The sequence below is a fragment of the Diabrotica virgifera genome, chromosome 7, assembly GCF_917563875.1.
Source record: "Diabrotica virgifera virgifera chromosome 7, PGI_DIABVI_V3a".
Taxonomy (NCBI): domain Eukaryota; kingdom Metazoa; phylum Arthropoda; class Insecta; order Coleoptera; family Chrysomelidae; genus Diabrotica; species Diabrotica virgifera.
Genome location: NC_065449.1, coordinates 94,738,744 through 94,751,906, shown reverse-complemented (window position 1 = coordinate 94,751,906; position 13,163 = coordinate 94,738,744). Strand labels below are relative to the sequence as shown.

The window sequence follows — 13,163 nt, the reverse complement described above, 5'->3', positions numbered from 1 at the left end:
CGCCTCTGTTCTTGAAACATTTGAAAACGTATTCATATCTAGTGAATTATAAAAAGAAGGACCCGAGATTGTCGTGTAAGTGCTATAAAATCGATAATTGAATATTTAAACATTAGTGGTATAACCGAAGAAGGCATAAAATTGAAAATTAAAAGTATGTGTGCGTTACTCGTTATACTTGTGAGATAACAAAGATACAACGATCAACCAAAAGCGGCTCCTAAGGCTTGTCTTCTTAATATTGTTCGTCCGCTATAACTTTTCCCATGCGTCACGATTCATTTTCAAACAAATTAAATTAAAACATAAAGTGAAACGTACGCCGATGTGTGTAGTATATAGTATACAATAGTGTGACCAACTTCAATTCAGTCGAATTCGGGACAAGGCTGAAAAAATACCTGAAATCCGGGACTTTTCAATGAAAATCGGGCCATTTTTTAATATAAAACTTTAATATCATCATTTTATTGATTATTTAACATTTTTGTGTTGACAATGATAATTCAGATGCGATTAAGCCACAATTGATTGTAATGATAATTACATCTTTGTTAGTTTTTGACGTTTCGACTGCCAATCCGGAAATCGTTCTCAAAAAAGGAAAAATTAGAAAATCAACTAATGTTGGATTTCCATGTAAAGATAACAAGTTATTATCAAAATTTAATTATTATTTTACAACCAATTGTGGTTTAATCCGATCAAAAATATAATTGTCAAACATGCCACAAGAAAACAGCTTCAGAACATTTTTTGTTAATTACTTCTTACTTAAGTACTATCATATTTGTCGAACGATTGAATTAGAAGAATAATGTATTCAAATAAAAAAAAAATAATAAAAATAATGTATTCAAAATTTCAAAATAGAAGAATTTTTTTGCTTAGCCACAACACTTTTGTTTATTTTAGTAATATTTTGTATTTTGACAACGGCACCCGATTTGGGCGTCGAAACGTTAATAAAATTATTTTTTTCATTTTAATTGTGGCTTATTTCCCATATAAATAATTAATCATAAAAATGCCACAAGGAAATAGCTTCAGAACAACATTCAAAATAGAATTTTACCAAAACGTTGAAAATCGGATGGCCAGGAAAGCCTTGTCCGGGACACGACTTCGTAATTCGGGCCATGTCCCGGATTTTTCGGGCTAGTTGGTAACACTAAGTATACAAAATGTATATACACATCGACGTTCGTTTCACTTTATGTTTTGACTTAATTTGTTTGAAAATGAATCGTGACGTATGAGAAAAGTTATAGCGGACGAACAATACCCATGATCGCACCCACCAACGATGGCATTTCCTTAGCTCCTTTTTCGATAATTCTTTTATGCAACTCCTAAATGCATGACTTTATTCGACAACATCAGTTGTAAGTAAAAGGTTTTTAGCGGAATAATAAGCGTGTTAAAAATAAATCTTTAATTTAAACAAAAAATGGAAATATTTCATTGGTTCGCAATAACAATGTTTTTTAAAATGTTGGAAGTTTATTATTACATCTTTTAAATACATGTTCAGCGTATTCTAAACATATTAACACATGTAACAAAAAAGTTACAAAATTTAACTAATTTCAAATTATTGTAAAAGCTTATAAAATATACAAAAATTTCATATTTCTAAAAAGATTTCTTATAATTTTGTACTACTTATACGCTAAAAGGTTAGAAGTACAAAAATTATATAGAAATGACATTTTAAATGAATTCTATTCAAAATTTACGGTTTGCACTTGTAATATTTGCTACTATACTATTTAAGAAACTATACATTAGATATATTTATAAACAATCACACAAAATTGAAATAGTTAACAAAATATTAAACGTTTAAATAATATGACTATTTATGTGTCATTCGCCATACTATTTGATCTGAATCAGTCACTACTAAATTTCCATAAAACAAAAAAAAAACGATAATTGCTTTTTTTTAATATACATTGGAAGAATAAGGATAAACTCACAAGTATCGCCAGTTTAAAAATAATTTCATCCTACTCGCAGGCTTAAAAATCTTTTACCAAACCAGTCAGTGCTAAAAAGCAATTATTTAATTGTTGTAACTAAGATAAAGGCAGTGTTTTCTTGGGAGTAGTTGGAAGCGAAATATTGCCAATGCGCGTGCCATCCTGATATACAGTGATGAGCGCGCTAGTAACGGGCAAAATAACGCAAAAGATGGAAAACATAATTAAGTTATGAGATAAAAAGAAATGAAACTAGTGAAGGTGGGAAATTTAGCGATAAAGACCTATAAATTTACATTCTATTTATTTTTTCCCATCTTTAGACGTATCAGCGGAGTATGTCAACTCACAGTGGCAGTTGACAAACTCGTCCGATACGTCTAAAGGTGGGAAACAATAAATAGAGTATAAATTTTTAGGTTTTATCGCTAAATTTCCCATCTCCACTAGTTTCGTTTATTTTTATCTCACAACTTAATATGTTTTCCATTTTTTCGTTATTTTGCCGGTCATTAGCTCGATCATCACTGTATTCCGATTTTGAATATTATCACAACGATTTACCCAGTGGATAGCACTAAAACCTGTAGAAAACCAATTACGCAAACTTAAATATAAGTTATATAGCGTTGATATTTCGTTCATTGACAGACAATCTTATTTACATGTAAATACAGCTGTGCCAAGGGCTACTGGTAGTTGTACCGGGTGTCCCAATAAGAATGGCTCTCGGCCATATCTCAGGAACCGTTTATAGTACAGCTTTGAGAAAAAATATTTATAACAAAAGCTGCATCGGGAAAAGCCTGGAAATTGTTTTCATAATTGTAGGTCCACCGGTAAGGGCGTAATTGAATATCAAAAATTAAAAAATCAAAATTTTACAAAATTTACCTAATGAAAGGGCACTGGAAATCCAATCATCGTGTTCTTCATAAGATTGTGCGCATATTTGATTTCACAACGTTAAGTCCAGTTCTGCTAAATCGACTTTTTTTGGATATTTTGCATACTTTTGGTCTTGTTGAAAACAGCTCTTTTTCATCAATGTAAGAGTCTTATTTTCGAAATAGCCTAATAAGTAATGTGCCAGATAGTGGGCGTTATTTAATTATTTTCGGAAATCTAGTTTTCTTTGGAGAATATTAAATACAAGTATGCATTTTTAATCCTGTATTACAAAATTAGACCAAATTAGCAACATAATACCGAAAACCGCATATCGATACCTTTCTTCTATCTCGAGATATCTTAAGAAACGTGTAAATTTTAAACAACTGTTAATGTCACCGGTAAACGAAGTTAAGGAAAAGTAGTGTGCTATGGAAAAAACAAAGAAACATTTTCCAGATGTAAACGTATATAATTAATTAAAACAACAATAAGACAAACAACACTATAAAATATAACAAAGAAATAAAAGCAATTACTTAGTGACGACCTAAATGTTCAAATTGTGGCCCATCATTTTCGATGCAAGCATTTACTCTTTCAACAGTTGATTGAACAGCAGTCTCAATTTCTGCTTTCGCAATGCTTTGAATGGCGTTTCGTATTCTCTAGATTCTAGATCATGTTTTCTCGCGTAGTGGGCCTGACGGCAAAAACAAGGTCTTTAATCCGTCCCCATAAATAAAAGGGAAAAACAGTTAAATCTGTTGCTATTCAATCTACTCTTGAAAGAGTAAATGCTTGCATCGAAAATGATGGGCAACAATTTGAACATTTAGGCAGTCACTAAGACTAAGTAGTTGCTTTTATTTCTTTGTTATATTTTATAGTGTTGTTTGTCTTATTGTTGTTTTAATTAATTATGTACGTTTACATCTGAAAAATGTTTATTTGTTTTTTCCATAGCACACTACTTTTCCTTAACCTCGTTTACCGGTGACAGTAACAGTTATGTTTAAAATTTACACATTGCTTAAGATATCTCGAGATAGAAAAAAGGTATCGACATGCGGTTTTCGGTATTATGTTGCTAATTTGGTCTAATTTTGTAATACATGATTAAAAATGCATACTTGTATTTAATATTTTATAAAGAAAACTAGATTTCTAAAAATAATTAAATAACGCCTCCTAACTTGCATATTACTCATTAGGCTATTTCAAAAATAGGACACTTACATTGACAAAAAAGAGCTGTTTTCAACAAGACCAAGTATGCAAAATTCGATTTAGCAGAACCGGACTTACAGCCATTTTTCATAACAAAGTTCCCACTCACCCCCACCTCTTATTTGCAAAGGTAGACTTAAACTTGTGAAATCAAATATGCGCAGAATTTTATGAAGAATACGATGATTGGATTTCCAGTGCCCTTTCATTAGGTACATTTTTTAAAATTTTGATTTTTTAATTTTTGATATTCAATTACGCCCTCTAGCGGTGGACCTACAATTATGAAAATAATTTCCAGGCTGTTCCCGGCAACTTTTGTTATAAATATTTTTTTCTCAAAGCTGTACTATAAACGGTTCCTGAGATATGGCCGAGAGCCATTCTTATTGGGACACCCGGTACAAGTGATAGATCGTTCACGATCGATCCGGATCAAACCTCTGTATCTTTACTGTCACCCGTAAGAACCGATTCTCGAAATTTTTACGATCTGGATCTTTAAGATCCGGATTGAAGTGATCCGAGGACCGCGTTTTCCACCTTCCTAGTTTTAATAGTTTTATTACATTTTCATATACTGCTTGTCTAACTAAACAGGGTAAATTAGGGATACGATCAGTAACCTTCCAGTAATTATTACTTGTTCTTTGATAGTGTCTGTATTTTAAAAAAGTATTTCCATCAGTCCCGAAGTTATAACCAACCGAGAGCTATGGACCCGAGCAGAAGAAGGGGAAATTAGAAAACAAATACGCAAACGGAAGTTTTAATGGCTGGGACATACTTTAAGAAAAAGTGAAAACGAAATTCCAAAGAAAGTCAGCTTACGTTGGAACCCACAAGGAAGAAGAAAACAACGGCCAAAAGAAACTTGGATTAGAAGTACCCAAGGAGAAACCAATATGACCTTTAGACAGATGAGTTACATCGCGAAGAACAGGTAGAAATGGAAAAAAATTTCGACTACCCTATGCCCACCACAGGAGGGATAATGGATAAAAGACATACATACAGTTCCATCAATAAAGATTCAAATTGCTTGAGGCCCGGGTTATTGACCCTAGTGTATTAAGTGATTCAAACCCGTTGACCCGGATCAACTAACCAATTAAAAAATAACTAACTACAATACAACACAGCAATCATCCTATACAATTCAGATGAGTTTCTTCAAACATTGACCTTCAAGGAAGCAGAGGATCGCACAGCCCAACAAGCAAGAACCAGTGAAACCGCGAGTGAAATGAGAAATGTAGTGCTAAATGATTTAAAATTATTTTTGAATTGAAGGTCAAACAATTATGACAAAACCACCGGGATAATTGAACCTCAAAACTTCACGAAGTGAAATCTCCTTAAAACCGTCGAAATATCAAATTCCCAACAGAATTCATCAAGGTGTTGTTGGTCGATTTCGTCTAGGAGATACCTGACTTATCCATGGGCACATATTTGGTCAAACCAACCCACCTTTATGTGGCAACTGTAATGTTCCACTCAGTGTTAAGCATGTCCTTATAGAATGTTCAAAATACCAGTTGAAAAGACGAACCAACCACAATAGGATCCACTAGTGAAATTTAAAAAGACAGCAACATTTGCAGCTTCGATCACTACCTAGGAAGAGCTAAAATTGTCTTTTCATTTAAGAAAATACACAGCGACCAAGACTTAGAAGACAAAGAGGATTTGCAAGAACTGAAAACAACAAAGTACAATTCAATAGTTTTAGAAACTATAGTAATAAACAGCTATATAAACGGCAGCTGTATGAAAAATTACAAGAAATAGATCAAGTATTTTAAGAAATTAATAAAAATATAGCAAGTTTATATCAGGACTCCATGGAAACACTCAGGATACAACAAAACAAAAATTGCAACAAAATATAGTAAAACAGAAAAAAGTACAATATGTACTTAAAATGACAAAAAGACAAATTTCCGCAGAAATCAATAGACAATTACGAAAAATGATAAAACAAGAGAAGAATAAGACATTGGACCAGAAAAGTTAAGAAATCAATACATGCGGAAGAAGGTAAAATGCAGAATTAGGAGTTTTACAAGATCTGGAAAATATACAGGAAAAGACACAGCGCACATACAAACCATAACATCAAACCAATGGAAAGAACATTATAAAAGTTAGCTGACAGAAAAAAAGACAGGAGTACCTAGACTTAAAAAAAAAACAGTAGAATAATAAGGAGATGAAGTTAGGATGCCGAAACGGCAACGAAGGCTAATATGACCCTAAACCCTAAAGAATGGCAAATCTGCTGGACTTAATTAATTAAGGAAATTTATGCTGAAATGCTCAGGAATCTACGAGAACAATGGAGAACGGCGTACATTTCCTCAATACACAAAGAGGGAGACAAAAGGGAGTGTAATTATAGAGGCATATCGAGAACCAGCCCCTTGAGCAGACTGTATTGACGAATATAATCGAAGAAGATTAAAAACATTACGAAGAAGAACATAACAGTTTGCGTGTAGGAAGATCGTGCACCAAAAATGTATTTTGTCTCAAACAAATAAGAGAAAAAAAAGATCTAGTAAGAATGTAGAAACTCATATCACTTTCGTAGATCGCCAGAAAGCTAATGACAACATCCCCATAGCAAAATTGTAGACAACATTGAAAAGATCGAATATCAATCACACATCGATAAATGCTGTACAAGAACTGTATACAGATTCAAAGTCAAAGATAAAACCAGGTAAATATTTTACGGAAGAATTCCCAGTTACAAAAGACTTACGACAGGAATGTTGTATCTTATTCAAGCCAACCTTAACCAACCTTATTCAAGATATATACTCAACAGATCTGAAAAGTTCAGACCAAGTGATAGTGATGGCTGACAGAGACAACGTGCAGTATATGCTTAGAAAACGGGTAGAATAATATAGCGATTGGGGAATAAATGTAAATGCAACGAAAACCCCAAATATATCAGTATTGGAAACAAGTCATAGAACCTGGACCTCGAAAATGGACAAAACTTCTTGTTGTCAGAGTTATGACTACTTGGGTCTAATCTTTGATATAACCAGCACTGATTCAAGAGAAATGGACCAACGAATTACATAAGCAAAGCCATGGGATGCCTCAATGGTATGTAGTGGAATAAAGTTATTACGAAAGGACAAAAATTAAAATATATGAAACTGTGGTTAAAAATACTCAGATGGATGCAATCCCAAAATCTCCAGACCAAATGTCCAACGTATGCCGGAAACAAGTTGCTATATATAGCAACATTTTCAATTAATGACACGAGAATAATGGTTTTTAACTGTATTAGTTAAGCGAGCGGTTTACCCATCAAAAGACGTTTAGAAACAGAATAAATCGACTAATTTTTTTTTGCATTTCTAATGCATCAAACCTTTTTTTATTCGATTCGATATTATTTTTCCAAGTTGAAATGTACTTTTTTTTTTTAGTTTTTCCAAGTGGGCCGGCAATTATTGTTATTAACAAATAACTTATACAAAAAGAAATTTGACCGAATTGCTTCGGAATCAATTTTTTAGGTATATCTCATCGAAATAAACACTTTTTCTGTGTCGGTAATTTTTCGAAAAATGCTTCATTTTTGAATTATTTGCAATTTTTTGTTGAAAAAAATGCTTTAATTAGTGATTTTTTCTAAAAAACTACTATATGGATTGCAATTCTACAAAAAGCTTTATAATCTTTATGTACAAGTAAGAATATGTTGACAAGGATCAATGGTTTCTATCTCGCCGAAAACATGGATCCAAATATCTCGAATACTTCTACCGTTGTCATATACCTTAAAATGTGTACAACGGTCGCAGTGATTTAGGCGTGCGACGCCGAATTAAAATCTTTGTTTAAATTTAAAACTATTTGTTTTTAGTAAAATAGACACCACTTATCCTTGTCAAAATACTCTTACTTGTACTAGACCAGTGATGGGCAAAGTACGGCCCGCGAAAGTATTTAATCCGACCCGCCGAGTGTACATCGACATGGATAGTATATGGAAAAAATGTATTTTTCTATAATTCTGGCCCTCCTCTGGAATTTCTTAAATTTTGTGGCTCCCAATAAAAAAGTTTGCCCACCACTGTACTAGACGGTTTAAAGATTATAAAGTTTTTCGTAGAATATCAATTTATTTAGTAGATTTTTAGAAAATAATCTCAAAAATCACTAATTAATGCATGTTTTTCAACAAAAAATTGCAAATAACTCAAAAAGGAAGCATTTTTAGAAAAATTAGTAAGAGAGTAAAAGTGTTTATTTCGATGAGATACGCTTAAAAACTGATTACGAAGCAATTCGGTGAAGTTACTTTTTTTATAACCTATTTGTTAATATTTAACAATAATCGTCGGCTCACTTGTAAAAATAAAAAAAATACGTTTCAACTTAGAAAAATATACAGAATCGAATAAAACTGGTTTGGTGCATTAGAAATGCAAAAAATAAAAGAATTAGTCGGTTGAGGCTCTGCTTATAGGGGTAAACCACTCGCCTAGTGAAATCCTCGTAATTCTACTTGAAAAGAATAATATTTAAATTTTACAATGTCATTTCATGAAATTAAAAAACTAGGAAATACAAAAATACATTAAGTTTACTAATAACATACAATGCTTACCAAAAGCAGATGTAAACAAAACAAAACAAAAAATAATGGATAAAAAAGAATTTGAAAATTCTACGAAAAGTAAATCAAACGAAGGGTAATAGAGCAAGAAACAGAATTGAACGATAGAAAAAATGATTCGATTACTTAAAATAGGAAAATAGAATGTATGCAAAATATAAACAGAATAATGTAGATTAAGCGCTCCATGACTATGAAGCTATGACTGAAAAAAAAATCACATATTGTATTGAAGCCAAGCCAATAATAAAGTAGGCGGCTACGTATAAAAATAATAGGAAGGACAAAAAAACTTATTGAACATTTATAAATATAAAAATTAAAAACTTAACATTTTTAACTCTTCGCTTTTTACACTTCCAACATTTGATATTAACTTTATGAAATATTCATAAAACATTTTCCCATAGTAACTCTTACATGGGAATCATTCCTCTATTTCGCTTAAACTGAGCTCCACCTTTTCTATTGTGGTTAGCTCTAGATGATTTGTTGACGGTCTTCTTGTCCCTAGCTTTCAAAACGTCTTTCTCTTGACCTTGACCTTTCGGTTTTCCCACAACGTTTCCTTTTGGAGGTGGTCTGTGTTGTGTCCTAAATCTGGCTTCTCGTCGTTCTCTAAGTAGAGCAGGATCTTCACAGAAGTTCATTTTAGACCTATAAAAATATAACTCTATAATAACTATATACCTCTTTTTTAAACTATACCTCGTTTTTTTTTTAATAGGAGTAATTGAAATTTACCGCGCCGTAATGCTTGTTTGGAATTGGTCCAACCGAAGGCAAGTTTACTCCACTAAATTATGAAATTTTGACACTATTGACATTTATGAAATTTTGACACTATTGACATTTATGAAATTTTGACACTATTGGCATTTAAAATTCATAAGTTAGTTAGCAGGGAAAGAGACCGGTTGGAAAGCCAAGAAAGCGCTGGGAAGACACAGTAAAGGACTTTAACGGACAGGTAAAGACTTTTAGGAGTCCGTGTATAGAGAAGAGCAGCCACAGATAAGCAAGAATGGAGGCAAAAAATAAAGGAAGCCAAGGCCTAATTTGGGCTGTAGTGTCGTAGAAGAAGAAGAAGTTAGTTAACACGTTCGTGCCGTAGCCGATTACGAATGTGGTAATGCAGAGCCGTAATTTTTTCTTTTGGGTAACAACTAAATTTATGTGTATTATTGATCAGCAAATGTTTATATACATATGTTTTATGGTTTTTTTGTTGTCTTTAGACATGTACCACCGGTAGTACATGACGGCTGTGACATAAGTTTGTTGCTGAAGGACGTCATGTACCACCGGTGGCCACTATGTAAAAAGTAAGTTTATTGCTAATTCTTCGTCTAGCTATTCACGTCCACATCTGATCATAAGCCTCTTCAAGTCTTCCTTTCCATTGTCCTTTGTTGTACGCTACTTGTAGCCAATTTTTCCCGGCAGTTCGTTTCAGATCATCTGTCCATCTCATAGGTGGTCTGCCTCTGGGTCTTTTGTGTTCGTATGGTCTCCAGGTTAGAATTGTTCTGTGCCATTTGTTAAGATCGCTCCTAGCTACATGTCCAGCGTATTCCCATTTCAATTTTAATGATTTTTGTACCACATCGGTGACTTTGGTTTTCTGTCTTATCCATGTGTTTGTTTTCCTGTCCTTAAGTGATATGCCAAGCATTGCTCTTTCCATTGCGTGTTGAGTGACTCTGAGTATGTTCATATTCTTTTTTGTGATTGTCGATGTTTGTGCCCCATATGTTAATATCGGAATAATGCATGCATCGAAAACTTTAGATCTAAGATGTAGTTGAATTTGCTGATTTCTGAGTATATAGTTCAGTTTGCCGAATGCTGCCCATGCTAACTTTCTTCTTCTTTTTATTTCTTCCGTTTGAATTTCCCTATTTAGTATTATTTTTTGTCCTAAGTATATATATTCTTCAACTTTTTCTATAACTTTGTCGTTTATTATTGTCATGGTTTCTTCGGAGTGCATGACTTTTGTTTTGGTTAAATTCATTTTCACTCCTATTTTAGAAGATTCTATGTGTAGTTCTGAAAGCATGGTTTGCAGTTCTTGTAGGTCAGTAGCTATCAGGATTATGTCATCCCCAAATCGTAGATTACTGAGGTAGCGGCCATTGATGTTTATTCCCTTATATTTCCAATTTAGATTTTTAAACACGTCCTCCAAAACTAAGGTGAACAGTTTGGGTGATAGAGTGTCTCCCTGTTTGACTCCCCTGTTTAATGGTACAGGGTTCGTGTATTCATTTTCATTTAGGTAGTATGTAGCTGTAGCTTGGTTCATACACACACCGGCAAAATTAGCCGAACACGTTAAAAATGGGACATGTTTGATGTCTCGAATTTCCTAAACCAGTGGCTCGATTTGAGTGATTCTTTCAGTATGTTATAGCCTTATTATTGAACCTGTTATTGAGCGGCCGTGGAGTAACGGCATAAACGCTGGCCTCATACGCCAGTAGACGTGGGTTCGAGCCCTGCCAAAGACAAACCATTTTCATTTCCAATAATGACACGAGCCGTCTCACCGTGCCTCGGAGAGCACGTAAAGCCGTCGGTCCCCCTGGGCTAGTGTACATCGGCACTAGTTACTTAAAACAGGGTTAAAGATGTAAATGGCGCCGGAACTATCCGAAAGGATCTCCCCGGCATAAATGCCATACGATATTATTATTATTAGCCTTATTATTTAAGAATATCGTTGTAATAATATTGTTGCTAGACAGGTAAATATCATTTTATACCGGGTGTACCAATCATACTGTGTTTTTTTCTTAAAGTTTGGAACACCCTGTGGAATATTCTAGCATATGTAAAATATTAAAATTAAAACTCGATTGTAGAGTTAGGCTTTCCTAACATTTTTGTTTTTGATTCATTTACTTGTGTGAGATAATAAAAAAGTTATGTGCGTTAACAACTATCCATGTTTTTCATCAATAAATTCTCATAGTAGGGAAGGAAAGTATGATAAATTTGCAGTTACTCGAGCGTTATGGGGAACTATTGGATTGTGAAGAGTATGTGCTAAAACCAGAAAAAGGTTAAGTTAAGTTTTCCATAAAGTGGGGGACTTTTCATTTTTTAATTTAATTTTCCATTTGAAACAATCGTTTTTTTCCGATTATAGCGATATCTATCCATAATTCGAAAAAATGTGTCGAATAAAAGTTTTTGTGTCATTGAATCTATTTTATAATTATAATTGATTATAATATATTTTATAATTATAATTATAATTGAAAAATCTCGAATGACACCTGTTTGGTGTCATTCGAGATTTTTCAAAAAAATTGAATACATGTATTTTGCAGTTTTTCGATCTGATGTTCATTTCGCGAAATATCGCAGGGTTCGTATTTAAAATTTTTAAATTACCCCTCACCCCTTTCCGTGGGAGTTCGTTTATGGTATCATTCGATAGACTTTTAAAAAATATTGAAAACGTATTTTTTAGTTTTTCGATCTGACGTTTCGTGAAATATTGGCTTTTTTTGTGAAACTTTGTGACTCGACCATTTTCTTAGGCCCCGCTCAACTTGTCAGATTTTTGAAATATACACTATTTTGCATGTATTTAACTTACCTTATCTTAATCTGATGATTTAGAATTTTTCTAAGGATAGATTTTTTCTCGGACCCCTCTTAACGAACTCTCCCGTATTAAGAACCAATATTATGGTAGAGGTACATTTACAGTGGGATGGGGGGTTACTTTAAAATCCTAAATAGGAGCCCCCAATTTTTATTGAAGATTTGGATTCTTGACGTAAAAATAAGCAACTTTTATTCGCAACATTTTTTCCAATTATGGATAGATGGCGCTATAATCGGAAAAAACGATTGGTGGAAATGGACAATTAAATTAAAACATGAAGAGCCCCACACTTTATGGAAAACTGAACTTAACTTTTTTCGGTTTTGGCACCCACTCTTCACAATCCAATAGGTCCCCATAACGCTCGAGTAACTGCAAATTTAGCATACTTTCCTCCCCTACTATGAGAATTTATTGATGAAAAACGTGGCTAGTTGTTAAAGTACATAACTTTTTTATTTTCTAACATAAGCAAATGATTCAAAAAAGAAAATGTTAAGAAAGCCTAAGGCTATAATTGAGTTTTAATTTCAATATTTTATATATGCTAGAATATTCCACAGGGTGTTCCGAACTTTAAGAAAGAAACACAGTATGATTGTTACACCCGGTATAAAATGACATTTACCTGTCTAGCAACAATATTATTACACCGATATTCTTAAATAATAAGGCTATAACATACTAAAAGAATCACTCAAATCGGACAACAGGTTTAGGAAATTCAAGACGTCAAACATGTCCCATTTTTAAGGTGTTCGGCTAATTTTGCCGGTGTGTG

The 13,163-nt window shown here is 33.2% G+C and overlaps 1 protein-coding gene across 1 annotated transcript in view; it reads right to left on the bottom strand.

Annotated features, from left to right (window-relative positions):
* Positions 1-1,420: 1,420 nt before the first annotated feature.
* The window catches only part of LOC114327499 (activating signal cointegrator 1 complex subunit 2), a 125,740-nt gene continuing 113,997 nt past the window's right edge, over positions 1,421-13,163 (bottom strand). Inside the window, exon 12 of the mRNA XM_050655736.1 lies at positions 1,421-9,417. Within this exon, the coding sequence (XP_050511693.1) occupies positions 9,177-9,417 (241 nt within the window). The 3' untranslated portion in view covers positions 1,421-9,176. The remainder of the gene's footprint in view (positions 9,418-13,163) is intronic.